Here is a 24177-nt window from a genome sequence, read left to right on the forward strand (position 1 = left end):
CCAAACTCTTCAATCCATCTCTGTTTTCTTGCTCCTTTTCTTGATCCATCGTGTCCATTCATTCCCACCTTAACTGTTCATTCATACAGCAACAATGGAGGGAGGGGCCAGAGGTAAAGGGGACATGATGGCCCAGGACAGGATTTACAGCAGGTCAAGAAATTGGTCGAAGAAGGAAGAAGACTGACTGACAGTGACACACACAGACAGATTACATATAGATAGATTTGATCATCAACGACTACCATTTCCATTCCCTATTTATAGTGAGGCTGAGGCTGAGGCTGATTGAATGAATCTATTTTCCCGCTTCCAATGGCTCTTTGTGTTTCCTTTTAAACGATCAATCGTGAGGGGCTTTCGCTGTCCGAGGAGAAATCGAACCAGTGAAAATATGGAGCGACGAAGGAGGATTGATGGCAGACAACTGCAGTGTTGCGCTGTTCGATTCCCACAAAATTCTCCAAATATATACTCCATAATCTCCGGTTTTCTTCATTGCATTCCCCTTTTGGCTTCCTTCAATATTCCCCCCTGCGTTTCTCTTTCTCTCCGCTCGCTCTTCGTCGTTACTGGAGAAAGAGAAATAAAAATAATACAAATAAAATGCATCTGTTTCGCAGTTGAAATCTGTTGGATTATCAGGAGGATTACAGCCTTTTCGCATTATTGGGTACAGTTTTTTGCACTCCATGTGTTTGTGAAAATGCTTTTGTAAATGAGCTTTGCTTGCATTTTTTACTTTTTGGAGGAATTTGGGTTTCCATTAAGGTTTGTGATCGATTTGTGTTATTGTTGTTTGAGCAGCATCAATGGCTGCGGAGGGGATGTCGCAATTCAGTGTAGAATCAATGGTGGAAGATGTTCTTCAACAACATGGAAAGAGATTTTCTGTGGAAGCTTGTGCGATTTCTGTCTCAATTGTTCTTGCCAAAATCTTTCACAGCTTTTGTCATGTTCAAATTGTTCAAATTCGATCAAGAAATTTCATTTTTGCTGCTTTGAGGATCATCGTGCATTGTATCATGATTTTCATGTTGTTTATTTCCCATGTTCAATTTTCTTAAACTCGATCATAAGCTTCTTTTCAGTACATTGTTGTAGACATGATGTTATTTAATGAGGAAAATTTTGTGATGGGAGGAGAATTATGTTGCAGCATTGCAAAGATATGAAGCAGCCCGATGGCTGCGAAAGATGGTAGGCGTTGTATTGGGGAAAGACTTGCCGGCTGAACCTTCCGAAGAAGATTTCAGACTTGGCTTGCGAAGTGGGATTATACTTTGCAATGCTCTCAACAAAGTCCAGCCAGGCTCGGTGCCGAAAGTATGTTTATGATGGTTATGTGAGCCATTGTTTTAGGTTCTTTAGCAATACATACTCTTCTAGCCTTGTTTAATACTTTAATTACCTGTTTTTGTTTCTTCCGCTTGCTTGCAGATAGTCGTCGAAGCTCCCTCGGATGGAGCTGCATGTGCCAACTCTGAAAACATTAGGAACTTCCTTGTTGCGACCGAGCAAATGGAAATTCCAACTTTTCAGGCCTTCGATTTGGAAAAGGTATGTCTAACATGCTATTTTGCCATTAGTGTGGTTTCATGTTTTTTTGTCGATACATATCTGGAATGCAAAGAAGAGTAAATTAATGTTGTTTGGATCTAAATATCAGGGAGGGGAGTCCGAAAGAGTCGTTAATTGTGTCTTAGCGCTTAAATCATACCATGAATGGAAAAAATGTGGTGGAAATGGGCCGTGGAAATTTGATGGAGAGTCTGTCGAACAAAACCAAGCTGTTGGGAAAAATTCTGATAAAGTTATGGGATTCATGTCTAGGAGCTCATCTTCCGGCGACATTTTGTTGCCTGAGGACAATTCCTGTAGTAGTCCGGCTATTCGCCCCAATGATGTGGTTCGTAAAAACCACACTTTTCTAGCTTAACTATTTGGCCACAGATTTTGATCCATATGATGATCATTTCACTTCCCCAAATGCAGGGCATATCTCCTCACTTGCACAAGCTTGTCTGCGATCTTCTTGCCGACAAGAGCCGAGAAGATATTCCTCTTGTGAGTTGCGACAGTGCTTGCTTCATATGCATTTCATCTATTTCTGATTGTTTTGGTTAGGACTCAAATGGTTCCATCGAACAGGTTGTGGATCGTATGCTTTGTAAACTCATGGAAGAGTTTGAGCGTAAACTTGTCACGGCGCAAAGTAAGCCTAATGATTTCTCCAGGTTGCCTTCTTTCTCCAAAGCTTCGCCAGAGAACGATGTTCCCAGCTCCAACAATACGCGCAAAATAGAGGTCCGGTTACATTCTCCTATGTTATTACATTAGCCAACAAGCCTGCGCCTCAATGCCGTCTTTGGATTTTTATAACATCCTTTTTCTGTCAAGACAGATTCCTTCGGCTTCAGATGATAAGGATGTTCCCGTTCCCAGCTCCAGCCCACCGGTGGAGACAGAGGTTCGATTTTGTTAACTCACATTATTTTCAAGCAAAAACATGCCTCTAGGAAGTAATGTATTTTCGCAATGTCTTTCTTCTGTATGGCAGATTACGACACCTAAACAAGAAGAAAATGTTTCCAGTTCAGAAAAGACAGCTCAACCAGAGGTCTGATTTCATTAGCTTATGTATGAACGAACACACATCTGTGTTTGATTATATGTTTATGGATTTTTATCATGAAAGGTTCATTTGTGCTGATTCTTAGGCAAACAAAACAAGCTTAGCGACGCCTGTGAGTTGCGTTGAGAAGAAACTTGATTCCGACGATTCAAAATGCCATTCATTGAAGTGCAAAGAGTTAGTCGAACGCCAGCAGAAAAGCGCAGAGGTTCTATTTACTGATACTGCACAGAAAAGGTGTAATCAGATGTTAGGATTAATTGAAATACATCTTGTTACATTTCAGGAGCTGAAGAACATGCTTCATTCCACTAGAGATGAAATTCAAAATCTAAAAATGAAGTACGAAGAACGATTTGAAGATTTCGGTATGGACATATATTTCAAGCATGAAATTCGTATCTAAAGTTGGGAACAAATGAAGCTCGGCAACGTATTTAACTTTCGTTTGTTTCTGTTAGGTAAGCACCTGAATTCTCTGGCCAATGCAGCTTCAAGATACAAGAAGGTTCTGGAGGAGAATCGAAAACTATACAACCAAGTGCAAGACCTCAAAGGTACATAGAACTATGTTATGTTAACCAGAGATGATGTTTAGGACATGACTTCATACATATATATTTCTATATATTGAACAGGCAATATAAGGGTGTACTGTCGGGTTCGACCATTTTTGCCTGGCCAGCCAAGTCGTTCGAGCAGTGTAGATGAAATAGAGGACCGTACGATAACAATGCTCACTCCTTCGAAACATGGAAAGGGGAAGAAACCCTTCACTTTCAACAAGGTGTTTGGCCCAGCTTCCGCACAAGGTAACCAAATTTCTTCGAATATTTCCTATTTTGTCGCAACAGTCATGTGGGAAAGCCGAGAAGGAACTTGACAAGCAACTCTGTCTTCTTTGTTTAATTTCTGCAGAAGAAGTATTTACAGACATGCAGCCACTTATTCGATCTGTTCTTGATGGCTACAACGTATGCATATTCGCTTACGGCCAAACTGGATCTGGGAAAACATTTACAATGGTAACATATTTCTTACATTTATCGGATTTTTGATAGAGTATCTTCGGATTCTTATGAAAAGTTTTGATTGCGTAAACAGACAGGACCGAAGGAACTTACAAAAGAAACCTTGGGAGTGAACTATAGGGCGCTGAATGATTTGTTTCTGATCTCTGAGGAGAGAAAAGACACCATTTCTTATGAGATCTCTGTTCAAATGATCGAAATCTACAACGAGCAAGTCAGAGATCTCCTCGCGACTGATGGCGCCAATAAACGATATCCTTTGAACAGCCTAACAATTTGTGATTCTTGCTGTTCTTCGTACTAATTAGCTCCGTTTTCGTTTCTGTCTGTTCTCTCTTAACTGGTAAACACATTGGAAATTCGCAACAATACCGCCAATGGCATCAACGTACCAAATGCAAACCTTGTGCCGGTTAGCTCGCCATCAGACGTCATCAATTTGATGAACCTTGGGCATAAAAACCGTGCAGTTGGATCTACCAATATGAACGACCGCAGTAGCCGTTCTCACAGGTATTATTTCTTTCTTTATTCGACGAAATCTTCTGAGGACATGTTCGCGGACTAAAAACTCTAACAAGATTACCTGAATCTTTGCACCTGCAGCTGTCTCACAGTTCATGTTCAAGGCAGAGACTTGACATCTGGTACAGTTCTTCGCGGATGTATGCATCTGGTCGATCTAGCAGGAAGCGAAAGGGCTGATAAAACCGATGCAGTTGGCGAAAGGTTGAAGGAGGCTCAACATATTAACCGGTCTCTTTCTGCTTTAGGAGATGTGATCGCCGCACTCGCTCAGAAGGGCTCACACGTTCCCTACCGGAATAGCAAGCTGACGCAGTTACTACAAGATTCGCTTGGTAAGATAGTTAGTATTTACAAAACATCATCGATCGTACACTCACTTTTCGTGATGTCGCATTTGTCAGGCGGACAAGCCAAGACTTTAATGTTCGTTCACATCAGTCCGGAGCCAGATGCTCTCGGAGAGACGCTCAGCACACTCAAATTCGCCGAGCGTGTTTCCTCTGTCGAGCTAGGCGTCGCCAAAACTAATAAAGATGGTGCCGACGTCAAAGAACTAAAAGAGCAGGTTTCATACATACCCTTTGTATTTATGATCTTAAATGTCGACATCTTTTTCATACGAGTGGTGTTCTAATTGCGATTTGTGCAGATTTCTGCTCTAAAGGCAGCCTTGGCGCGAAAAGAGGGCGATGAAACGGGATCCCTTCACCACTCGGTAGCAAGCAGCCCCGACACATGGGTCGCAAGATCTTACGCCTGTTCTTCGACAGCATCCTGGAACGATATCGGAGACTCTAAAACAGAGGTATGTATGTATAAAGACATCAAATTTATTCACCGTTATCGACGAATTTTTAATGCGACGACATTGATGCAGGAAGCGAGCAATTCTACGTCAAGAAGGCACAGCTTGGATTCTCAAGACCAGTTCCCCAACTCTCCTTCTTGGCAGGCTGCGCCGAGCAGTCCCGAGTCGACGAAAGATGCAAAAGCTAAGCAGCAAATGTCGAACAACGATTCACCAAACGGAAGGAACAGCCTCGAAAACGGTTCAGCTGATTTCGACGAAATGGAAGCTGCAATGAGCGATTCTTCGGAACCAGAACACCAACTGCAAATCCGCATGAGTCGATCCACTAGCAACCCGAGTGCCGGGGAATCGAGAATCCGGAAACCTGTTTCCAAGCCTGCAATGAAAGGCCAAGAAAGGTTAACACTGTTTCATTACTTGTTACTATTAGAAAATTATTTGATTTTCGATAAATTATTTGATATTTTCGCGATATAATAATTTTATAACAGTAACTTTTCTTTTTTATCAGAGTCGCCATTCCTCAGCCATCGAAGAAAGCTGCTGCGTCGAGCGCGCTCAGTCCTGTGTCAAACAAAAATGTTCGACAACCACAGCCGGCGGCTTCAGCTGCGGCTGCCGCCGGTAGGCGTAAACCGGTAACAAAAGCTTCCCGATGATAATCTGGAATTAGAGCTGCTTGAAAATTGATGCATGATTTTTTTATTTTTTTATATTTTTTGTTAAATATATATATATACATATATTTGCAGTGGTGATGAGATTTTTGATGTCCCACTGGTTTGAAGATTTTGTGTTTGTTGTTGTTGTTGCATTATATTGTTGTGTTAGTGAGAAATTTTCGAACAATTGTTGCTCAAAGCTAAGGTTCTTCAGATCCTGTTTAATTTCTTTCTTACATGTCTAAGTCATCTGCACGATTTCAGATTTCTGTTATTTATGGTTGCAAATTTGCTACCTCAATTTATTATTTTTTATTTTTTTGGATTTATTTAGTGAAGGCAGCTTTTTTTTTATATATATATATATATCATTATTTATGATGTGGGAACCCGTAATCGCTATTCGAAAGTGCTCACTGGATAAACCTACGATCAAACCTAATACTCTGCAAACCAGGTCTGACGGAAAAGTCACACTAGACGAACCATGTATAGATGACCTGAGGCAGCTTTGTTATTATTTGTTAGCAATTCTATTGTTTTCAGATATATTTTGAAAATATTTTAGATGTTGAAAAATTATTGGAAAGAGTAATATTTGAGTTTTTGTGTTTTTTTTTAAAAATAATTTCTTTTACTATTTTATGTCTATGATTCTCAATTAAAAATATAATATTTTATAAAATAAAATATCATATCAAAATACTAATTAAATCAAAATTTAAAAATTTAAATTACTATTTCAATTTCAAATCAAAAGGATACAAACCCTTGATTTTTTACTATTTACAGAAAAACTTTTCTAAAATATACTACATTAAAACATCTATATTTTTAATTAACATTAAAATTTATTTTTATATTTAAAACATCTAGTTAATTTTCTAAGATTTGATTTGATTAAATATATGAATATAATGTTTTTTTATATATAATATGAATATTTGATTAAATATTTAATATATACATACATTTATGTAACTATCTCAATATTTGAGGTCTGATTCTTTATATAATGTTTAACAAAATGGCTTATGTTCTTTTTGTGAGAAATTTTTTTTTTTCAAAATAAAATTATTTACACAATTTTTCAAATTATTTCACAAAATAAAAAGTCTTTCTATAATTGAATTATAAAAAAGGGGATTGTTTGGCCTAATTTTATTTCAGTTTGAAATTACACTTAAACACAATAAAATTGATTATTGACAAGTAACAAATACTCCTAAAATATTTTAACTAAAAATCTTATAAATACGTATTATTACTAATTATAATTAAAAATATGTATATAGTAATTAAATTCACCACATATGATATTACTTAGGCAGCCACGCTTCAAATTGTAATTTTGCTTATGAATAAATTCATTCCTATTAAAAAAAGCAGAGTTTTTTTTTTTTTTTTTAAAAAAAATATTTATAAAGTAAAAAGAGGTCCCGAATAGAATTTATTCTTTATATAAATTAAAATTTTACTTGAAAAAAAGTTTCCAGTGTATAATACTTTAGTATATTCAGAATAATAAAATATGATAAATTGGTAATATTATGAAAAAGATAAATTGTTTGATTGTTGAATAATAGAGGCATGTTCTTTTTGCTCTTTTACCCATTTTTTTGCTATTTGATTATTATAATTTTCAAAGTACATATTATATTTTTTCATAAATATTATTTAAAAATTAAAAAGTTAATTGAAAAAATATACCAAAAAAATACGAAAAAGTCACCCCATTATACAAATGGCAGCTCATCTCCAGATAATAAATTCTTGACTAAAAATTTTTAAATCCAATTTATGTGTGTGATATTGACTTTTGATATTTTAATTAAAATATTCATATGGATTATATTATCCATTGTTTTTCTTTTTTCTACTTGTAAATTGTGTTAAATTCGGCAGTATTTTTTACACTAAATTATTATTAAATTATTTGAATAAAGCTTAAATCAATCCATATAAATTTTATTTCATTTTAAATATTTTAGTAATTGATTGTGATGCATGATAATATATATATATATATATATAAACATGCATTTGATTATTTGACGTGTAAATTATATAAAGAAATACTCCATCCGCCCCACATAATTTGTCCCTATTTTTTATTTTCGTATGTCCCATATAATTTATTTTTTTTTTAAAAAAAAAAAATTAATTATATACTTTAATCATATTTTAAACTTTGAAATTTAATTTTTTTTTAAATTTTAATTAAACTATTTAGTTATCTTAATCTATAATTATTTTTATTTAATAATGTACTTTTTAATTACTTACTAATTATATTTTACCTAAATTCTCGTATCCAGACTAATTATACTATAAGGACAATTCTATGTTATCAACACAAATAAATTTATGGTGATTACATATTCTTAATTATAATATAATTAAATGTAAAGATTAGTTTGCTTGATTGACGGCCAAAATTTTCAAGTTTTGTATAATAATGTATGTAACCTTTACAAAAAAGTTGGGCCCACACTTTTGCTTTTCCTATGATTATTAATTATTAATTAATTAATTAATTAATATTTTGTTGATGTTGGTAATATCTTCCTGTAATAAATGGACATGCTCCCTGTAAATATGATCTTAAAAAAATATACTACAAAGCTTTAGAAAAAAGAAAATCAAAATAATAAATATTTAATGTAATATTTTATATAAAAAAATTGTATAATATCTTTTAAAAAACAATTTGTGTCACGTAGAAAATTAATACATACATAACTATTAAAAGGATAATAATGAACTATACAAAATGTACTGTATCTTTTAAATTTGTTTATTAATATATATATATATATAAATATTGTAAATAATTTTGTAGTGAGAAAAATTAAATAAATAAATAAATAAATGAAAATGAGAAGAAGATGATGATGAGGTTTGAGGTTTCCAGCTTGCAAAAGGCCCCCTCACAATTCAACCATCGGTGACTACACCACATGGCCACGTCACCATTTGATTTTGATGTCCTTATTTTATTATTATTATTTCATCTATTATCATCACTATTAATATTAACTCCGTCCATTAAAATTAGTTCATTCGAACTCAGCACATAAATTAAAAAAATAAAATATCTTATTAGAAAAATAATAGTTAGTTAAAAATATTTTTAAAATTTAGAAAAGAGAGAAAATACAATAAAATTAATGATATTTATTTTAAATAAGTATTGAATTGGAGATAATAATTAAATATTAATTTATTAATTTTATCAAAATTAATAATAAAACTAAAAAAATATAAGAATAAATTTGGCAGAGTGATAATTTACTAGGTATTAAATAGATATTATTGTTTATTAATATATTTGAATAGCAAATTAATATGTATGATTAAATAGTAAGAGAATTAGCTTAAATGTGTAAGATTAAACCTAAAAATATAATCACATACCTTTTATATAACAATAAATTTAATCTTAATATGATAGTATTATATACGAGTGTATTTGGTTTAAGTTTGAATTTTGTTATAAAATTTTGAATTTGAATAATTATATGATATGATATATAATTTAATTCACTCATATATTTTTTAAAACATTCATACTATATGTTATATTAGCCAATATAATACTTCATCCGTCCCACATACTATGTCCATGTTGTCGTTTCTGTCTGTTCCACATACAATGTCACTTTTTTTTGGAAAATGATTACACACTTTAATCTCATTTTAAACTTTTTAATTTTATTATTATTTTTAAAATTTTAATTAAACTAATTAGTTATCTTAATCTTAATTTATAATTATTTATATTATCAGATAATTATTTTTACTAATACATTCTTAATTATCTACTAATTATACTCCTCCTAAAATATCGTGTCTACAGTGTAGTAGACACGGTACGTGGGACGGAGGTATATTCAACTTAAATTAATATACATGTAGTGATTTGAGGGAGGGAGTAATAAATTTTTATACTACCTCCGTCAATCGCAAATTTATCCATTTACTTTTTGCATGTTAATTTTTTAGTATTAATTATTATATCAAAACGTAGTACAAATTCAAAAAAAATGACAAAAATAATTCTATTGGTGTCTTATAACACTAATGTAACAATATTTCTACAAAAAACTATACAAATATAATAATATTTTTAATATTAAAAATAATGACGCCAAATACAAATGGATAAATTGGCGGTGGACGAAAGTAGTACTATTCGTTACAATAAATATGAATCGAAGAAAAGTATATAGCATTTCTGTTTACACATGCATTATTAGAACTTTTGATACTAATATTTTTAGGGTGTGTTTGTTTCAGTTTTCAGGGTTTGGATAAATTATAATAATCGTATAATCTGATATAAATAGATATTTTGAATGTAAAATTAATTTTTAATGTAATATAAAAAATAAAAAGTCTTGATTTGATATTTTTAGGAAAAAAAATTAAATAAATAATGAAAATCCGAGGAAATCCTCCAAAAAAAAAAAAATACACCCTTATAATATATTTTTTAAAACACTGTACCATATATTTTTTATGTTATAAAATGTTACTTCAAATGCTAATTTTTTTAACACTTACATTTTTTTATAACTTCAAAACTTTCGATTTAAACGAGCCTTGATGTGAAGTAAAAATTAATTAATCAATTTAGCATGCTGCTATGGGAGTCTCTTTTTTGTTTTATTTATATTTCTTAAAATATTTTATCATATAATTTTATTATATTTATTTTTTAATAAAAATATAGTATTTATTTTTCATATAAAATCGCATCTAACTATTATTTACACCTGAAAAATAATTAAAACTAAACACAATTTATTTATTTATTTATTTTTTCTGTGAATTTAGGGTGTGTTTGTTTGAGATTTAAATAATAAAAATTTTGAATTATTATAATTATATAATATGAAATAAATAGATTTTGATGTTATGTTTTAAATATGACTTTTCGAAATCCTTTAAGCAAATTTAAATCCAATTTAATTACATACGGGTTAAATTAGGGTCTGAAGTATGGGGGCACTTTGGTCATTTCAGAGGTGGGTCGTGAATAACAATTAAGGGGTACAGGAACCTCCCAACCTGCTTTGTGCTCATCATCATCATCATATCATCATCGTCGCCATCGCAATCTCCATCGTCTCATATAAATGTCGTACTCCATGAATCAATCCCAATCCCACTCCTCTCTTCTCTAAAAGCATCTCTCTCTTTATATCCCCAATTTCCGATCAGATTGCTGGAAAAAAATTGGAAGGTTCAGTGAATTTCACAGTCTGCGTTGTGCACCGCATCGATCCGCATAAGTTTAACTTCCATCAATGCGTTGGCTGTAAGTTTGTTATCCGGTTCCACGCTACAGTTTTTCTACACAGATTGTTTCTTCTGCGTATGTGCTTTTTCCTTTTTCTGCAATGGTTTCATGGTTATGGTCAATGCGTGTGTGAAGTAGACTAAATGCGGGAGAGATGCTCTCTATCGTCTGATTCATTTTGCGAGTGTTGTTTTGTGTTCGATGTGAAAATTTTCCGAGTTCGAATTACGGTACAGTTGACAGCAGAATCTGATTCGATTCTTAGACTTTTCGATTGCATTTCGCAATCGAAACAATTCCAACTTGATTGAATTCCATTTTCGTTTTCCAATTTCAATTTTTAGTGATGGCTAAGTTTCAGGCAAGTGCGCGATTTACTTTTTCCCTTTGTTGGATTGTTTGGGGACAGAATGGATCTTTAGTTGAAGTGTTTTGAACTCTAAGATTACTTAGATGTACGGACGATGTGCTCGCTTAGACAGCTTTCTTCCTTTCTTCTGACATCCATTAGGGTTTGGATATGGAGATATTCGAAATGCTGAAACAAACAGTCCTAAAATGAGCCAGACGGAGGTATCAGGGATGAAGCAGAAGCAACAACCTATTCCACTCGGAACTTTGATTGGTCGTGAGCTGAGAAATTGGAAATTGGAGAAGCCAACACTCAAGTATGGTCAAGCAGGTCTGGCTAAGAAAGGAGAGGACTACTTTTTGATCAATCCTGACTGTCAAAGGGTGCCGGGGAATCCATCGACATCGTTTTCAGTTTTCGCGGTATATTTAACTTCTCATCAGTTATTTACAGTTGATGCAGGATTGACATGTTTTTTCTCCCTGGTTTGATGATAGATATTCGACGGGCATAATGGTATTTCGGCCGCTATATTTGTTAAAGAGAATTTGCTGAACAATGTCTTGAGTGCTCTTCCTCAAACACTTGGTAGGGAAGAGTGGCTTCAAGCCCTTCCTAGGGCTTTAGTAGCGGGATTCGTGAAAACGGATATAGAGTTTCAGAGGCGAGGCATGTTATATGTACATTTGTTTACGGTTAAGTTTAATTGGAGTTGATTTTGTTCTTTTGTAGATTAGACTTCATATACATGATGTTTCCTATATGTCGTCTTATGTTTGTTGTTTGGTATGGATGGCAGGCGAGACTTCTGGCACGACTGTTACATTTGTCGTGATTGACGGTTGGACTGTGACAGTTGCATCTGTTGGAGATTCTCGATGCATATTGGACACACAAGGCGGTGTTGTTTCGCTCTTGACAGTTGATCACAGGCTGGAAGAGAATGTCGAGGAACGAGAGCGTGTAACTGCAAGCGGCGGTGAAGTTGGGAGACTCAATGTATTTGGAGGCAGTGAGGTCATTTGACAGTTTTTCTTTCTAATTTCTCATCTTCCATCGTTGTTTAACTCCGACAAGCTTTACCTCCTGGATTCATATACTAATTTGGGTTGGTTTTTTGCATTTATTGTGTAGGTTGGCCCGTTGCGGTGCTGGCCTGGTGGATTGTGTCTTTCCCGTTCAATCGGGGATACAGATGTCGGCGAGTTCATTGTCCCAATTCCCCATGTTAAGCAAGTCAAGGTTTATACGAGAAGACAATTAAATACCTCATACATTTTTATTCGAAAGTGCTAAAGGAATTTATTGTGTCAGCTTTCAAATTCCGGGGGAAGACTTATTATCGCCTCTGACGGCATTTGGGACGCTTTATCATCTGATAGTGCTGCTCAGTGTTGCCGGGGTTTGCCCGCAGATCTTGCAGCCAAGATGGTCGTCAAGGTATTCATCGCACAAAAACTACATCATGCATTTGCACATTGTCAACTAAATAGTTTCGATAATTCTTACCCATTTCCAATGGCAGGAGGCTCTAAGGTCACGGGGTTTGAAGGATGATACAACGTGCTTGGTTGTTGATATTATTCCCTTCGACCATCCTGTCTTGCCACCAATGCCTAAAAAGAAGAATAATTTGCTGAGTTCTTTAATGTTTGGGAGACGGTATCCCAATTCTCCCAAAGGATCAAATAAGCTGTCCGCAGTCGGAGTTGTTGAGGAACTTTTTGAGGAAGGATCTGCTATGCTTGCTGAGAGGTACCTTATCTGCACATAACCTACAGAAACTTTATATTTTCTCTAATATCACGACTACATTTATCCCTATACTTGTGCAATTTTCGAATTCTTTATTCACTGTTTTGTTTGTTGGAGCCTTAGATCAATTTGTATGTTCAATTGCAATGCTGTTGTTTCTAAAGCTTAGTTTGTATACCTTTCTGATCATCTTTACTTCCAAGCTTTTCCGAGGTCATAAAATATCCGGCAATCTTTCAACTCGGGTAAAATTGAAGACTAGAAAAGTTGTAATGTGTTCTTTGTAGCGAGCTCAGATCTTGTTGTCGATCTCATATAATTGTTATCTCTATCTACACTGATTAATCATGTAGCTGCTGATCCTGCATTTCATTATCTCTATTATCTCGACGAAGGAGAGGAAGAAGATGATGATTTGGTGTCACTATAGCTTCCATTCATACTAATGAAAGTTCTATGTGAACATATTCATATAAATCGCCGTTGTTTTCTCAAGTTTTGCCATTATTACTAATCCTAAAATCATATACACAGGCTGGGGAAGGATCTTCGTCCGGATTCAAACTCAGGTGGCCTCTTTAGATGCGCAATCTGTCAAGATGATCAGCCTCCCGGTGCTCACACCGCTCCATTTTTCTCTACTGCATCGAATCCACGGGATGGCCCTCTCCTATGCGCGAGCTGTTGTAGAAAGAAAGACGCCATGGAAGGGAAAAAGCCGGGAATACCTTCAGTGACAGCGGACGTAATCTGATCCGATAAACTGGTAAATACATCGACCATATCATCGACATTCTTTACATGGCAAGTGTGATCATGCTCGTTTTTTTTGCACCCACCCCCCAAATTGTAGATGCGTGTGTAAGAAGAGTAAAATTTGCTAGAGTTTTTTAGGTAGGCATTCGAATTTTTGTCGCGTACATGCTCGACCCTGAAACATACATGCTGTTTGTCTGATTGCTAACAGCTTTGAGTGTGTAGCTAAAGATTTCGACGTGTTGTATCGGATCTGTGTGCCTTGATTCTTCAGTTCGATTGATCGGTTTGAGTTTCAGTTTCGTTTATTGGCTGTACCGTTACCTGTTTCGATCTGTGGAGTCCTTGTGTCATCTATAGAGTTTTCTCTATAGCTAACTTATATTGTTAGCATAGTTTGCAGACTATTTCGACCTATAGTTAGGTATTTATCTAATGCGCACTCAAAAAGTATCATCGTAGAATGTATGTATGGAATGCTAACCTGCATACGTTCAACGTTTGTTGTAAGACGACGAAGTCCACCTCGAGGCGGAGCTGCTGCCGGACCGCCACCTATTGCCGCCGTCATCTGTCTGCAGGGAAGCTTTCTGGCTACTACTACTACTACTGCCCCACCTGTCCCCCTCCACCTTCCCTGATGACGGCGACATTCCAAGCCGCTGCTTAAATTTAGGCACATACTTACCACCACCGGTGGTGGTGGCAGCGGCAGCTGCTCCATTCTCAGGCTGAAGAAGGAGAGGATTCTCCTTGTCCTTGTCGGTGGACGAGGACAAGGAGGATCGCCCTAAGATAGCTTCGCGCCTCTGTCTTTCCCGTTCTTCCAGTTCTCGTTCTCTCTGCCTCTGCTTCTCGGCTATTTCGTCGAGCTTTGCCTTGCGATCCATTTCTTCTTTCTTTCTCTTTTCTTCCTCTGCGTCTCAACAAAAGTGAACACACACGAACAGTATAATGCATTCCATATCTGCACGTAAACATGAATACACACGCGCACATACCTTCCCGCTTGCGAGCTTTTTCTTCCTCGTGTAGCTTTCTCTGTCTTTCCTCTTCCGATCTCAAATAGAACACCAGCTTCCGCTTTTCTTCCCTCTCCTGCTTCCAGCCGAGAATAACTTTCTGGAAGCGCTTCTCTCTCTCGGCTTTCATTCTCTTATGTTCATCTTTTCGGCCCTGGATTGCTCTTTCCTGGAAAGCCAACTGCAGAAACATCGTGTATGTGTATGAAAACTGAGCTCTACGAAACGGATAAGAGTTTTGATTCGATTATCAACCATGTTCGTCGTAACACATCACATACCTTGTCATCCAGCATCCTTTGGAGCCTAGTTTTCTCCTTAAGATCTCCCTCGTGACGCTGTCTGCTCAATTCAATCTCTTTCTACAGATGACGGGAGTTCGCCAAAGTAAAAATGTTAGAAACTTGTAATCACATAGACAACATTAAATGAACTATCTATGTGAAACTACACCTCCTAAAGCTGGAATTGAATGTCGAAAATATATATACCTGCTGCAAATGTTCATCGAGCACCTTTTCTTCCTCCATACGCTTCTGGTAGGCGGCGTTGATCAAAGGCGCTTCTTCTTCTCTCATTGCTCGCACCAAATAATCAAGACTTTTGGAGAGTTTCTGCAGTTTTTTCTGAGCCTCCATTCTCTCTTTCATTTGCTTATTCAAAGCGTGCTCCATCAAAGACTGTTTCGTTACTTTCTCCTTCATGAACCGGCGCTCGCCGTTACTTTACCCAGTCATTGACATTGCTGTAATGCATAAAGTGAGTCACAGAGTCGGATACTTACCCTGTCTGCTATTGCCTTCTTCCCTTTCCTTTTGCCATGCTTTTCGGCCTCCTGAAGCATAGCCTGTGCCTCTTCTAATTCCCTTTCCTCTATTTCTCTGTGGATTCTCTCGGCTCTCATCTGCTCAAACTCAATGGCAAGTCTTTTTTGTTCAGCCTCCTCGGTTAACTTCTGTACCTTTAGCCTTTCCGATTCTTCTTGACGCTCCTAAACAAATGAAAATGTGGATACAGATAAAGAACTGGCATGATATTATTGTGCCGAGAGACGGGGATCATTACCTTCTCAAGGAGTTTACGTTCCTGTTCTTCCTTCCTTTTCTCAATTATCAACTTCCGAGCAAGAAGTCTCTTGTGTTCCTTTTCAACAGTATCATTCAAATGAAGCAGCATTTCTCCTAACTTTGATTCTTTTACTGCAGCGGGATATACCATCCCTCTTGCCTTGTTTAATGATTCGGTAAAAATCATCAACTGGCCACGCAAGCCCTCAGATTCGAGATCCTAAGACCAAAACCATCGATAATTAGTAAACTAGTCATCCATGCAAATATTACATATACAAAATCAACAAAAATAATGTGTGGTGCAGCCTAGTATGATTAATAAGTTTAAGGAATTCGGAAAATTCAGTCCGAGTCGCATATAGAATAGAGATCAATAAAGGTTGAGTGATTCTCAGGTAAAACATACAGCCAGTTAGATCAAATCAAGTTAACACAATGGAATAGTCAAAACTTACTTGATTACCAACTATGATAGCACCCTTCACATAATTAACTTTCATTGAAGCATAATTTTGCTTGACAGCATCCACCAGAATTTTCTCCACCACATGAGACTCAAAGAATGGGATCATTTGAGATAAAGTCTCACTTTTCAGAGTCTGATAGACTCGAGAGACCTGCATTGCACATACAGTCAATTAGCAGAAAATAAGAATCGAAAAAGTAAATAGAGGTTAAAAGGCAGCATACCTGTTGCAGCACCCTTAAAGCAGCTAGTTTTTTTATGTTTGGAATGTACTGAGAGAGTCGCACTTCTGATATGGACGATGCAGAGGCTATCTTACCCTTAACTGTAGATATCCGGGTCAAAAGGGGCTGCACTTTTGATGCTAAATCCAGAGGAAGAAACTCGTTCTCCAAGAGATTATATAGTTCTTTAACTTCATATGTCACACAGGCCATAACACCTTTTGAGAACTGCCATAGGAAGAAAATCAGAAGATACAGATAGAAATATTCAAGGTGCTTCATTAATAAATCTTGCAGCTGTCGGCTGGGACAATCTTCAATGAAATTGTTTACAAAGGTATGTTCTTATACTTACTGAAGTATTGATATACTTTTGTGTATCAGAAAGTTCCAATTTCATTTGAAACTTAGTAAGTTTCGTCAAAGTTTTACACAGATCTGCTAGTTGGTGTAAGAATTGAAACGGAACATAAAAATGGAACTTAATAACCAATGACAGTTAGGCTGATCTTACCAGTTCAGTTAGAATTGAGGACCGTGAAAGCTGTAGTGATAGAAAACCATTATCAGAAACCAAAAAGACGAAAAATAAAACCTTAATGAAAGCATTCTGTAAAACTTCAGCATTACTTACCATATCTCTACCTTCAGTCTTCGGGTCAAGAATAAACCCTATAAGATTTGACATCCTGAAGCTGCGCTCTTTCTCATGTTCAAGCTCCTTATGAGATGCTCCTCGTGTATGATCGTAGAGAGGGACTGAAAGTGCAGCAAGGACGGCAGAAGATGCTGTCAATTGCAGATCCTTCTGAGTCAGGTTCTTGTTGAAACTTTTTAAAAGAGCAAAAAGCCTAGACCACGCATATGCGTGATACAAATAACCAGAGGAGGTCCAGAATATGTCTATCAACTTGGCATAGTACACGACCATCAAAGATGTTTTTGGTTGTTTCTTAACGATGCACATCAATCCATGTATATCTTCTGCTGATCGAAAAGCTTCCTGCAGTGAATAATTTAGCAATATGAATATCCTTTAAATAGCAGAGAGAAAATTATATTATTTCATCACAAGCAAAAGAGTTTTCAAACCTGCCAGAGTTCGAGCTCAGTTGCAACCTTAAGCTGTTCAAATCTTGTGTCGAGATACAACTGCAGGCTCTCAGGGACTGACAGGTCAGGGCGATCCCTTTGATCTCTATACTTAATGAGGTTTGCCAGATGGTTCCTGATGGTTTCACACAGGCGGCGAAATTCTGTCAAACGCTTGTATTGTTTGCAGAATTGGAAGGCCCGGTGAGCAGTCATCTACAATAAATTTTAGATTCAATGATATTGTCGTTATAGTGCTTTACATTATTCACCTCACTCATAACTGAGACTGACAGGAAAATTTAAGCTATTTCCTTTCAATAAACAAACATCTCATTATGACGAAAAAAAACTAGAAACATCTGATTATCATGTACGGCACTATTCAGCACAAAGACACTGATCCAATTCACCATGCCTGAACTCAAAATTTATGTTCCGAATAATTAATTGTGTGCATATATATGACAAGAAGCATACATAATTTAGGACTTATCAAAGATATATTTAGGGCTTTATACATTAGTGAATTTAATTAGCAAATTACCGCATAAAGTGCTTCCAACTTTGAGTTGTTTCGCAATATTTCAAGAACTGTTCGATATGTTTCCCACAAGAACTTGAACCAAGGTGTCACAAGTTCACGGTCAGATCTATCTTTTCCTTTCTCACCACTCACATAACTCAACATAAGATCTTCGGGTCTTTTCTCAGCTTCCAAGTCATCAACATCAAGAGCATCCTCCAAAGCCTCTGCCTGATTACGACCTTGCTCAGCTCTCTCAGTTGAAAGATGAATAAAGAACTTTATGACCTCCTCTAGAGAACTAACATTAACTTGCTGACATACTATTCGGTACTGGATTAAACCCTCCTTGGCAAACCGACCTCTTCTCATTTCAACACAAAGTTCAATATATTTGAACATAATTCTTTCAAGTGTTTTCTGCCACGCACGATGCCTCCTTGAGGTGAGCAGTGCATGAAGAGATTGAAGAGCTTCTTGTTTCTGTCCAACATTGATTAACTCTGCATCCATACATTTCTTATGTCAATTCAAAACAATAAACACCAAACCAGTAAAGTCAGCACCAGAATCCTTATAAGCATGTAGCCATAATTTAAAATCATCACTAGTAGTTAATCTCAAGTCCAAATCAATTGTTATCCTAAATCCCATCAAGAGGTAAGTATTACTCCTATCATAAGCATGAAATAGTACACCGTGCTCATAAAGCATTCAAATTTATGGATATTCTTTAAAAATGAACCTCAGAGATAATCCTAGTCTTCTTACCATTCTTCAAATTTTATATGAGCATATCACCCATTTAAAGTAACACAAATTGCTGCAAAACCAACACTTCCATTGAAGTGAATTTCAAAAACTTCAAATCATAGAATTATTGAAATTTTATCTAATTTCCATGCTATCGTCAAACAAGATGGCTGATAGTTTAGCAGTAAACCAATAGAAAAAACTAAACAAATTGCACGATTCCATAGAAAAGCGCGCAAGAATTAGGGACAAGAAACCACCCCCACCTTCAGCCCTCTTCAAAGCATTCTCTGGTTTAGCAAACGGCGCCATATCGATTCTATTGAAAATTTTGCAGCTTTGATATTACCAGCAACGTAACATCAACACCTAAGCAACCAAAAAAGGATCAAACATAAATCAATTCCCCCGAAACAAAATTTCATCACTGAGCATGCGTCTGAATCGAACAAGCAGACGAAACTCAACAAAAATACACAAACACGATCGCAATTATTACCCTACGAGATTACCAACAATAAGAACAAAGATATATGATGAACATAGAGGATCAAACAAATCTAACTGGACGACGTTACATCATCCATAATACTGAATCTGCATTCATCCATATTACCACGTATCGACACCCTGCCCTGCATTGACGGATCAGTGCATTGCGCGAGACTCGCCGCCGATCATGAGCCGAAAATGGAAGACGGTGGCACCGAACTGCTCCGTAGTTTTCCGTTCTTCCGATGCGCCAGTGAACAACGGAAGAAAAATTGGACACGAGAAGAAGAGAGGAATTTTTTTTTTTTTCGATTTTATATATAAATAGGAGTGATGAGAGGCAAGAAATAGAAACGGTGCAGTAGTTACTGCAACGGAACATACAATTCTATCTAATAGAAGAACGACTAATCCATCTTGCAATAAAGTCGCGTTTCTGAAAATCTCGTGTCATTATTAGAGCCAAAGATAAATATGTACAACATACTACATTATATAATGTCTTTTTATTTAAATTGTATAATTATTCATCTTAAAAATATATACATAAACACAATTAAATGATTATATTCATTGTTTTATTTAATTACAGAAAGTATACATCTTTAAAATGTAATAAGTTTAAAATTATATTATTATTATTGAATTATAAAGATGATTTCTTTTTATTGTCCATATTTACCAAAATTGTGTTATAAAACACCTATACTACTAGCAAAATTTTAAATGATGATGAATTCATGTTTCAGAAGATATTCTCTCCATACAAACAAACAAGCACATTTTCCATAAACTTTGGTGCTGTGCTGCTGCATATTAAATACTCCATTAATCACAAGGGCTAGGGTAAGGGCTTAGGCTTACAATTTCAGAGGTTTCAAGCCTAGAGATGCCCTGAGCCTGTTTTGTTCTGCAATCTCCGGATCCGGGTGGTCGGTTCCGTCGTCCTTCTTCGCCTTCTTCTCTTTCTTTTTCTTCGGCTCCTCATCGCGTTTGGGGCTAGAGCTGCTGTTACGATGGTGCCGTTTGCTGCGCCGATCGTCACCATCACCTTTGCGATCCCTACTTCTGCTTCTGCTCCTCGAATGACTTCTCCTACCGCGATCTCTATCCCTGTCCCTATCCCTATCCCTATCCCGTCTGTCTCGCTCCCGCCCTTCCCTGTCATGGTCTCTGTCACGACCATAATCCTTCTCATCTCTAAGGCGATGACGATCTCTGTCTCTGTCTCTGTCTCTTTCCCTATCTCTATCTCGATCGCGCCCTCTTCCACGGTCTCTGTCGTAATCCCTGTCTCTGTCATAGTCACGCTCCCTGCAAGGCGAGCCAAAGTTTCAGAAACACTATCCAAACTCCACAAATTTATTGCACCCATACTTATGAAATACGAATATTTAATCAAGTTTACTTCATATTGCGTTCTCCCAAGATGAAAAGATTGTGACTTGGTATAGATCAACAAATATTTTGAAAGAAATCATTCAATAAAATATCACAATGGCTTCCTAGTTTCGATCAATTTAAATAGGGATTAGGGACGCTCTCGATACAAGGCAAGGGAAAAGGTGCTTAATCACAATTCGTAAGGAAACCAATTGGCCCTAAGAATAGTAATTCCGGTGACGTAAAAACATATACAGAAGTAAAAAATAAAGTATCAGATGTTTAGAGCCACAATTGCAATAATTTGGTTCAAATCATATGCTAACTTGAGTAGCGACCTGATTGTCAAACCCGACACAGTAATAAGCCCAGCACACTAAACTCCATCTAATTAACAATAAAGGTTGGAAATTATGTGAAAGAAAACAATAATCACAGAAGAAAAATACAACTCTACATATGTACGATCCATCATACTTCTCAGCTGCACACTGCCAGTGCAGAGAAACCTGGCAGGATCACTATGATATCTTAGTTTAGGAAGCTGTTGTGATAAACTAATGAATGCTCAAAATGTTCGGTGGTTGAACAATCATCTTGCATGGAGGTGCACACAATTGTATTTACAATTGATGCAGAGATAGCTTCCAACGTATTAAAAATGCTACCAGAAAACAAGAAACATAAAGAACAAGAAGAATTCAAAACTTTTTTCTAATCCCCAAACAACCATAGAATAGAGCATAAATTAGAGGAACTTGAAGTCATGTTATCATGGTTTTACGGCTCAAGGAGCCTTGTTTATTGTATCTTACATTCATATACAGATATCTAACCCCAAAAACCCCGACAGTACCATTCATATTCAAGATGTTATAAACAGTGTCAATAGTAAATAATCACACAAGCTCAATTATCAACACAGAAGTGCACGACTTAAATTCACATACCTATATCTATGACTATCTCGTCTTCGATCTCGATCTCTTTCTCTAGTGGGGCTTTGACCACGATGGTAGTCCTAAAGCACATAGCAAACAAATAAGAATTCATGCTACAAGTATTTATTTAATTTCAAATTTTGACCGACTAATAACCTTATCATGAGCTTCATGGCCATCATAATTTAATCCATCTGCAAGTTGGTCCTCTTCTTCTTTTTCTTCCTCCTCTTCAAAATCGTCTTCTAATGCACTTCTTCGAGGTTCAAGCGTTCCAATACCTTCAAGTGTCCATCTGGCATCATAAAAAATGATAGATTTTCAAAATAATAATAACAACAGTAAAAAAAAATCAAGTGGGAAAAAATAATCAAAGTGCCCAAATAACTAAGGGAACTAATTCAAAAATCATTAATCCACTGACTCAAATATGCATCTAGAAACAAATGGCAATGCTAACTCGCTCATAAATTAGACATTGTATGCACTACAAAACCCTATTCTACTTGATTAAAATATCGAGTCATTGATGCTATCTATAATTTCCGCTCAAGAACATAGAGCTGACAAGATTACATAATAATTCCAAAATTTTATACTTAAGAAATTGGAGATGAAGTTCATTACAATTCTCAGTGAACATTAGCCGAACAAGACAGATTTTGAAACAAATATTTTCACAGCTTTACCTTGTGAATATAAAGAGTGAACCACAAAAACAAAAACAAAAATATATTCTCCAATTCAAACAAGGGTGAGGTTTGGTACCTTTTTTTAATTCGAGGCAAAGCAATATCACAAGAATAATCCCTTGTCAGCAGCTCATCAATGTACTCATCAACATGTGTTAATGAGAAATCTGAAAAAATCCAACCAAAGAAAGAAATAGGATCATACCATTGAGTATGAATAGTTACGCATTCACTACCATGTTATATATACTCACTTCCATCGTTTAGCTTCTGCCTCAGCTTTCGGTAGTCATTGTACAAAGGTTCCAAATATCGGTAGATATCAACATCTGTTCCTGTAAGTCGTAAGTAAAAGGCCCCGAGCACACGAACATACCTGCCAGGAACAAGGAATCGTGTTACTCATGTACAGAAATACAGATAGAGCCCTCTCTTAATTACTTGAAGAAACACCCATACCATGGTTGAATGTCTTGAAGACAAGAAAATAAAAAATAACTAAAAGCACACAACCCGCCAAACATAACTTTCACATAATCAATATCTTATCTCTATTAAGTAAATAAAGAACAAGAATCTGCAAATGCATATATTTATTGAAGTATTCCCATCTATTCAAATTCAAAGACAAATCTGCTACATCATACATCTAAAACCAGCATCAAACTTATATTGTACATCCAATGACAGGATCCAGTCACTCTAAAAAAAAACACAATGTTTCACGTTTTCAAAACGAAGTACCAATACTTTCAGGAGGAAATGAAAATAGAGCACCCTTAACCTAGTCCAACTCATCCAAACAATTACATTTCAAAGCAGTGCCATGTCGGGGAGGTATACCTCGAAATGGGAAGCAAAACCCCTAGGAACGAGATCATTGAGAAACGACTTACTTGTATTCTGGATTTTTTATGAATTCAACAACAATTTCCTTGTCAGGCTGAATCTGGAGCATCTTCATTACGAGGCACATGAACGGAGTGGGCTTGCGGTTGCCGCCGAACGTCCCGCCGACATGGTCGAGCTCCATGGCTTTATCGACAAGCGTCTCCGCCGTCAGTCCAAAACACTGTTCCTTCCAGTAGGTATTCTGGTATATCTTAGTCCGCAGAATCTTCTCCACCAAGTTTTGAGGGTTGGTGCCCCGTATACTCTTCGCGAGCGGATCCGTACGATTCGCCATTATCGATCCTCAGCTGAGTCTACTAGCGATTTGAATATAGTAAAATGGATTTCTAGAAACCCTAGATTTTTCAAGCGAAACGCTGAAGGCGATCCAGGGGTTCTGGAAGAATACCGTATCGGTTCTCAAGCTTACAATTAATTATATATATTTTATATTTAGACCTCAGCCTTAACATAATTCCAAATTCCACCCCAACCGAACCCACGCGCTCGCATCTAATACCATGCATTTCTAAGCCCAGTCCGCTTCAAAAGCCTCAGTCCAGATAATAAGCCTTGAAGCCCATAAGAAAAGACCAATCCATACGGCCCATCAAATACCAATAAACGTACGGTGGCCCGTCTAAAAAATAAGCCCAATCGAACCACGTGGTCCGGCCCATTTTAATTGCAATAAAGCCCTATATACCGTAGGCTCAACCCTGGAAACCACTCAATATGCATTGCACTTCTGTACAGCAGCATTTTTAACATGAATTTGCAGGTATTACAT

The 24177-nt window shown here is 36.3% G+C and overlaps 4 protein-coding genes across 6 annotated transcripts; 2 read left to right on the forward strand and 2 right to left on the reverse strand.

Annotated features, from left to right (window-relative positions):
* LOC127246987 (kinesin-like protein KIN-14G) lies at positions 1-5880 on the forward strand. The gene is made up of 21 exons (XM_051268679.1): positions 1-673; positions 808-903; positions 1160-1326; positions 1441-1560; positions 1670-1909; positions 1996-2067; positions 2152-2307; positions 2405-2470; positions 2561-2620; positions 2721-2843; positions 2922-3003; positions 3097-3192; positions 3274-3447; positions 3554-3660; positions 3740-3918; positions 4018-4179; positions 4273-4526; positions 4596-4759; positions 4844-4999; positions 5072-5403; positions 5517-5880. The coding sequence occupies exons 2-21, from the start codon at positions 813-815 to the stop codon at positions 5662-5664; spliced, it is 2949 nt and encodes a 982-aa protein (XP_051124636.1). The 5' UTR covers positions 1-673; positions 808-812; the 3' UTR covers positions 5665-5880.
* A 4869-nt stretch (positions 5881-10749) lies between these two features.
* Positions 10750-14143, forward strand: LOC127246636 (probable protein phosphatase 2C 5). Its single transcript, XM_051268112.1, has 8 exons — positions 10750-10990; positions 11484-11746; positions 11822-11993; positions 12124-12341; positions 12459-12566; positions 12639-12764; positions 12850-13079; positions 13614-14143. The coding sequence occupies exons 2-8, from the start codon at positions 11531-11533 to the stop codon at positions 13831-13833; spliced, it is 1290 nt and encodes a 429-aa protein (XP_051124069.1). The 5' UTR covers positions 10750-10990; positions 11484-11530; the 3' UTR covers positions 13834-14143.
* Positions 12985-19755, reverse strand: LOC127246634 (eukaryotic translation initiation factor 3 subunit A-like). 3 transcript variants are annotated; one of them, XR_007837748.1, is made up of 16 exons: positions 19605-19755; positions 19255-19357; positions 18257-18738; positions 17710-17925; positions 17252-17620; positions 17132-17161; positions 16618-16845; positions 16383-16544; positions 15923-16144; positions 15642-15848; positions 15349-15555; positions 15139-15219; positions 14837-15038; positions 14320-14751; positions 13258-13441; positions 12985-13099 (listed from the first exon to the last, which is right to left on the reverse strand). XR_007837748.1 is itself a non-coding variant. In XM_051268111.1 (15 exons), exons 2-14 carry the CDS (start codon positions 19298-19300, stop codon positions 14330-14332), a joined length of 2874 nt encoding a protein of 957 aa, XP_051124068.1. In that variant the 5' UTR covers positions 19301-19357; positions 19605-19755; the 3' UTR covers positions 14050-14169; positions 14320-14329. The 3 variants fall into 3 exon arrangements, 2 of the variants coding, with proteins under 2 accessions (XP_051124068.1, XP_051124067.1); XM_051268111.1 differs by lacking the exons at positions 12985-13099; positions 13258-13441 and adding an exon at positions 14050-14169; XM_051268110.1 differs by lacking the exons at positions 12985-13099; positions 13258-13441 and having other exon boundaries at positions 14246-14751.
* A 489-nt stretch (positions 19756-20244) lies between these two features.
* Positions 20245-23814, reverse strand: LOC127246300 (pre-mRNA-splicing factor 38). Its single transcript, XM_051267577.1, has 6 exons — positions 23393-23814; positions 22751-22872; positions 22573-22663; positions 21961-22099; positions 21814-21884; positions 20245-20794 (listed from the first exon to the last, which is right to left on the reverse strand). The coding sequence occupies exons 1-6, from the start codon at positions 23680-23682 to the stop codon at positions 20341-20343; spliced, it is 1167 nt and encodes a 388-aa protein (XP_051123534.1). The 5' UTR covers positions 23683-23814; the 3' UTR covers positions 20245-20340.
* Between the last annotated feature and the right edge of the window lie 363 nt (positions 23815-24177).

Source organism: Andrographis paniculata, unplaced genomic scaffold (assembly GCF_009805555.1).
Source record: "Andrographis paniculata isolate CXL003 unplaced genomic scaffold, ASM980555v1 Contig30END, whole genome shotgun sequence".
Classification (NCBI taxonomy): domain Eukaryota; kingdom Viridiplantae; phylum Streptophyta; class Magnoliopsida; order Lamiales; family Acanthaceae; genus Andrographis; species Andrographis paniculata.

Coding starts and splice junctions, on each gene's coding strand:
- LOC127246987 (XM_051268679.1), top strand. CDS start 813: ATGGCTGCGGAGGGGATGTCGCAATTCAGTGTAGAATCAATGGTGGAA. Junction 2,068..2,151: donor GCCGAGAAGATATTCCTCTT/GTGAGTTGCGAC, acceptor TCCATCGAACAG/GTTGTGGATCGTATGCTTTG. Junction 3,004..3,096: donor AGAACGATTTGAAGATTTCG/GTATGGACATAT, acceptor TGTTTCTGTTAG/GTAAGCACCTGAATTCTCTG.
- LOC127246636 (XM_051268112.1), top strand. CDS start 11,531: ATGAGCCAGACGGAGGTATCAGGGATGAAGCAGAAGCAACAACCTATT. Junction 11,994..12,123: donor TATAGAGTTTCAGAGGCGAG/GCATGTTATATG, acceptor TATGGATGGCAG/GCGAGACTTCTGGCACGACT. Junction 13,080..13,613: donor TCTGCTATGCTTGCTGAGAG/GTACCTTATCTG, acceptor TCATATACACAG/GCTGGGGAAGGATCTTCGTC.
- LOC127246634 (XM_051268111.1), bottom strand. CDS start 19,300: ATGGCGCCGTTTGCTAAACCAGAGAATGCTTTGAAGAGGGCTGAAG. Junction 17,162..17,251: donor AGACTGAAGGTAGAGATATG/GTAAGTAATGCT, acceptor CTATCACTACAG/CTTTCACGGTCCTCAATTCT. Junction 15,556..15,641: donor AGAAGGCAATAGCAGACAGG/GTAAGTATCCGA, acceptor CGGTTCATGAAG/GAGAAAGTAACGAAACAGTC.
- LOC127246300 (XM_051267577.1), bottom strand. CDS start 23,682: ATGGCGAATCGTACGGATCCGCTCGCGAAGAGTATACGGGGCACCAAC. Junction 22,664..22,750: donor GCAGAAGCTAAACGATGGAA/GTGAGTATATAT, acceptor GGATTTTTTCAG/ATTTCTCATTAACACATGTT. Junction 22,100..22,572: donor TTGCCTCGAATTAAAAAAAG/GTACCAAACCTC, acceptor TTATGATGCCAG/ATGGACACTTGAAGGTATTG.